At 38.1% G+C, this 4785-nt stretch overlaps 1 protein-coding gene across 1 annotated transcript; it reads left to right on the top strand.

The window, feature by feature from the left end:
• Positions 1-1350: 1350 nt before the first annotated feature.
• On the top strand, positions 1351-3483 carry LOC131319531 (arogenate dehydratase 1-like). Its single transcript, XM_058349819.1, has 2 exons — positions 1351-2071; positions 2887-3483. The coding sequence occupies exons 1-2, from the start codon at positions 1391-1393 to the stop codon at positions 3481-3483; spliced, it is 1278 nt and encodes a 425-aa protein (XP_058205802.1). The 5' UTR covers positions 1351-1390.
• The last annotated feature ends 1302 nt before the right edge of the window (positions 3484-4785 follow it).

Raw genomic sequence — 4785 nt, 5'->3', positions numbered from 1 at the left:
TGTGTATTAGATATTTGCTTTTTGTCAAGGTATCAAATGGGCAATGTATCAATTTGGTGGTTTAAACTTCAATGAGTTCGAAAACACTGTGTCTTGACATTCTCACTGTGAATGATGCTCAGATAACATTTGTTGTGAGTTCCCTTTTAATAAATTTTTATCTTTATAAAGAATTTGCCAATTCTGATAGAAAATCAATGAGCTATTACACAATAAATTACGAAAACTCACAATGGCTAGTGTAACGTTTATACACTCTCTCAATTCCATCGTACTATATTTTTACGCAATTTATAAACCAGAGTTGCTAGAGGTACAGCAACGGCTGTACAACAGTTGCATATAGATGGCTTTTGCGCCCGTCTCGGATCCCGTAAAGATGATCGGAGTCGCTCATTATGTTCAAAATATTTCGTTTAGGGTCCCTGTAAAAAATCATCTCAATCCGATATCGGAAAGGAAGTTTACGAATCATCCAACTTTGCTTCAAAATTTAGCAAAGTATCTTGCTTTGCTAAAGGGCGTTTATGTGAAAATTATTTGTTACTCCATCCGTCCATTTTTAAGTATCTTGCTTCGTAACTCCAACTTATTAAAAAGATATTATCATTACACTTTTTTCACATCAATTTTTTCCTCTACTTTCTCTACTTACCTATCATCATTACACTTTTACTCACTAACTTTTCAAAATGAAATATACTTTTAGGGACAAAATAGACAATACACCAACTTTTATCCACTAACTTTGCAAAAAGGGCACTTATTAAAGAACAATCCAAAATGAAATACTAGACTCTAAATAAGGGACGAAGGGAGTAATTTTTTTTTGCACCGTTCAAAAGATCTCATCGAGATTCATTAAATAAGATTCATATTATACAAAAAATTATTTCAATAAATCCATTACTTTTAAGCTTAAAAATTACAAATAAATACTTATTTTTTAAGAAATCTTAGCGAAATACAACCCCAATGCTTAGAGTATTGTCTCAAACCTCTCCTCATCACACATTGGTTTGGAATACTTGCACTTACTCTTGAAGTTTATAATTAAAAATGTATGATTAAGGACAGACTTGAGGCAACACGTCACGGTGATCCATAGACATTGAATTATTTTTCCAACATCACCTTTGTCCAACCATTATAAAAACTCCAAGCCCGTTTCCTCTCTCTCAAGCTTAATTGGACTTTCCCTCATCAGAGAACAGCAAGCTTTTAACAGAGACACATTCGTGGTTCTTCCTCTTTCAATTTTTTGTTCTCATTTTCATTTGTATTTAAGTAGTCAAATCCCGGAAGATAGAAAAAACGGTACACTTACCCTTACCGGTACGAAACTAACTACAAATAAATATCCGGTTCCAAGTTGCACCTTACTATCAAAATGCAGTCTTTCTCCGGCCCGTCGTCAAACATTACTCTCAAGTCCGTCTTACACACGAGGTCACCAATTCCCACCAACCGAGTCTCCCGAATTCAACTCGTTATCCAATGCGCATACCGATCCGAGTCGGCCAACGCGGCCGCCAACTCCAATTTCAGCAGCGGCATCGGCTCGACCCGAGCCAACTACCAGAGCGCGTGCGCCATCCTCGCCAGCATGGTTGTGTCACAACAAAAGAACGACGACGTTAGCCGAACCTACATAACCGCCGGGAACGACCACAAAACCCTGGATTTCGTCCCGACAGAGAACCTACCCAAGGCGCTCACCATCGCTGACCTCTCCCCCGCGCTGATGCATGGCTCAATCCTGCGCGTCGCCTACCAGGGCGTGCCCGGCGCCTACAGCGAAGCCGCCGCCTGGAAAGCCTACCCGAACTGTGAGGCCATCCCGTGCGACCAATTCGAGGTCGCGTTCCAGTCCGTTGAGCTGTGGATAGCTGATAGAGCTGTTTTGCCTGTCGAGAACTCGCTCAGCGGGAGCATTCATCGGAACTACGACCTCCTCCTCCGCCACAGCCTCCATATCGTCGGGGAGGTGCAACTGGCTATTAACCACTGCCTCCTCGCCCTCCCGGGGGTACGTAAGGAGAGCGTAAAACGTGTACTCAGCCATCCTCAGGCAAGAACCGTTTTTTGTCCACTTTTTACCAACTCCTTTTAAAGTTTTAAATTATTTTTCTATTTTAAACTGGAAATAATTTTCACACTCTATTTTTTTTAGATAAATGAACTTCACTTTTTGTCTTTTAGTAAAAAATTAGACATAAAAATTCAAGTAAATGACAAAAATTTAAGTGCATTTATCGAAAATTAGTGTAAAAAAATCACTACCCATTAAATTAATGAGTGTAAAAAATTCACTACCAATTAAATTTCTTAGTCCAATTCCCTCCTTATTTGTGCGGTTCATACCAAAAGTCTTACTTGTGCAATTTTTTATTTTAAAACAATATATTTACTAAAATATTTGTTTTCGTACCGTTCAAAAGATTTCGTCGAAATTTATTAAATAAGATTTTTATTGCAAAAATAATTATTTAGGTAATTACATTATTTTTAAACTTAAAAAATACAACTAGTTTCGTAAAGTACTAACTTTATGGGATAGAGGAAGTATTATTTTGAACTTAAAATAATTATACTTACGAGAATGATTTTTCAAACTTTTTTGAACGGTTCAAAAGTACTCATTAAATCTTTTGAAAGGTGAAAAAAGTTTAACAAAATCATATTAAAGAGTAACTTATTTTTTGATTCTATTAACCTTCACGCACTAGGCAGGAGATAATATTTTAAAAGAATTTAGAACGGAGGGAAGGTGTAAAATTTTTGTTGTTAATAGGAGTAATATTGTAAAGGTAACTTTTTTTCTCAAAAATTACACCGACCACTCCAAAACATTCTAATTCGTAGCTTCGTCCCTGTGGACCTCAGGCCTTGGCTCAGTGCGAGCACACCCTCACCAAACTCGGTTACAACGCCACTCGCGAGGCCGTCCGCGACACCGCGGGGGCGGCGAAGTTTGTGGCGGCGAACAACCTGCGCAACACGGCGGCGATCGCGTCGTCGCGCGCCGCCGATCTGTACGGCCTGCAGATACTTTCCGAAGGAATCCAGGACGACTCGAAAAATCTGACCCGGTTCGTGATGTTGGCCCGCAACCCGATTGTCCCCAGAACAGACCGGCCGTTCAAGACGAGCATCGTGTTCGCCGGAGACGGCGGCAACCAGGAAAGGGCCGGGACGGCGGTGCTGTTCAAGGTGCTGTCGGCGTTCACGTTCAGGAACATCAGCCTGACGAAGATAGAGAGCCGGCCGCACCGGAACCAGCCGATTCGAGTGGTGGAGGACGTTGACGTGGGCACGGCGAAGCACTTTGAGTACGTCTTCTTCATCGATTTCGAGGCGTCCATGGCGGAGGTTAGGGCACAGAACGCTCTAGCGGAGGTTCAGGAGTTCACTTCTTTCCTGAGGGTGTTGGGGAGTTATCCCATGGACATGACCCCGTGGTGTCCCTCTAGGGGAGATTAATAATATAGACAAATTAGAGATTTAATTTCTGTCTTTATGATTAATATTTATTTTTGGATTTGTATTTTTGTTTTTCTTTCGTGATGTTCAGATTTTCAATCAAAAGACTGGCCCAAATTGTTGGTTGGTAAGTAATCACTTTGTTTGGTTATCTTTTCAGAAATAATTTCTCCAAAATTTTTGATTCTTTCGTCATTCGTATTTTTTTGTTTTTAGTGATTTTTTGTCAAATTTTATACTTTTTGGATATACATAACGTATCTCTATTCAATAAGTAAAAGAGTTTGTTAAAATATTAAAAAAAATGCAAATCTATAGAACTTTTTTTAATCTCAAAATTGCAAATCAAACACGGTAATTTAAATGCCGGATTGAAATCAGAATTTTAAATTAGGGATGGCGAAAATGTGCAATTAATTAGCGGGCAATAAAAATTGTTACCGAATTGAGCCTAAACTTTATGAAATCCGAAATCAGTTGACTAATTACTGTGAGGTTTTTCTTTTTCTTAAAGGCAAATCTTCATTAAGAAGTCCAAAACGGATCAGTAATATAAGAATAACAGGATTACAAGGAAAGGACTTATTAAACAAAGCCCACCCAGGGTCTACTACACTTGCAAGCGCACCAAAAGCAAACACAGAGATAAATCCATGCCGGAAAAAACATGTCCGAACCCTAAGATTCACTAACAAAGACCGCAAGAGAGGCTGACTCATCTGTGAATACATGAATTTTCTGCAATCGTGTAGGATAGGGACGGATCCAAGACTATAGTGTAGTGGAGTACCTGTTAATCATAATGGCAAAAATTTATTTTTGTAGTCAATCACAATAAGATCGTACAACATTAAGGCCTGTTTACTAACTACAAAAGTTTATAACGTACACTTTAAGTTAAATTAGGTAAAAATGAGCACAAAATCTCATAAAAAAATTTTAAAGTACATTTTAACTGATCATCGACAAGTTTTAGAATGATCAAACTAATTAATTTTCTTAATGACTTTGTTTTATAATATTTTTCTCAGACGGTTAAAAATAAAGAAAATCAAGAAAAAATAGCTTCAAATAGACAAACAGCTTATAAAGCAACAAGTATAATACACCATATGATGAAACTCAGACATAAAACTAATTTTGTATGTGTTTTTTCGAGATATATGCAAGTGTATATGTTTATATATATTACGGAATAGCACACTTTCACAATTATGTTAATTCATACAAAAAAATATTTTAATTTTAAGCGGGGTATGCGTTCAAGTGGGAACATGTGCCCCGCATGGGTCTGTCCCTGGT

Source organism: Rhododendron vialii, chromosome 3a, assembly GCF_030253575.1.
Source record: "Rhododendron vialii isolate Sample 1 chromosome 3a, ASM3025357v1".
NCBI classification, from domain to species: Eukaryota; Viridiplantae; Streptophyta; class Magnoliopsida; order Ericales; family Ericaceae; genus Rhododendron; species Rhododendron vialii.
Note: the sequence above shows the minus strand (reverse complement) of the source record. Positions and strands in the feature narration are given on the sequence as shown.

Excerpts from the sequence above, each read along its gene's own strand:
- LOC131319531 (XM_058349819.1), top strand. The coding sequence starts at position 1,391 with ATGCAGTCTTTCTCCGGCCCGTCGTCAAACATTACTCTCAAGTCCGTC. Across the intron at positions 2,072-2,886 it reads GTGTACTCAGCCATCCTCAG|GCCTTGGCTCAGTGCGAGCA; the intron begins GCAAGAACCGTT and ends TGTGGACCTCAG.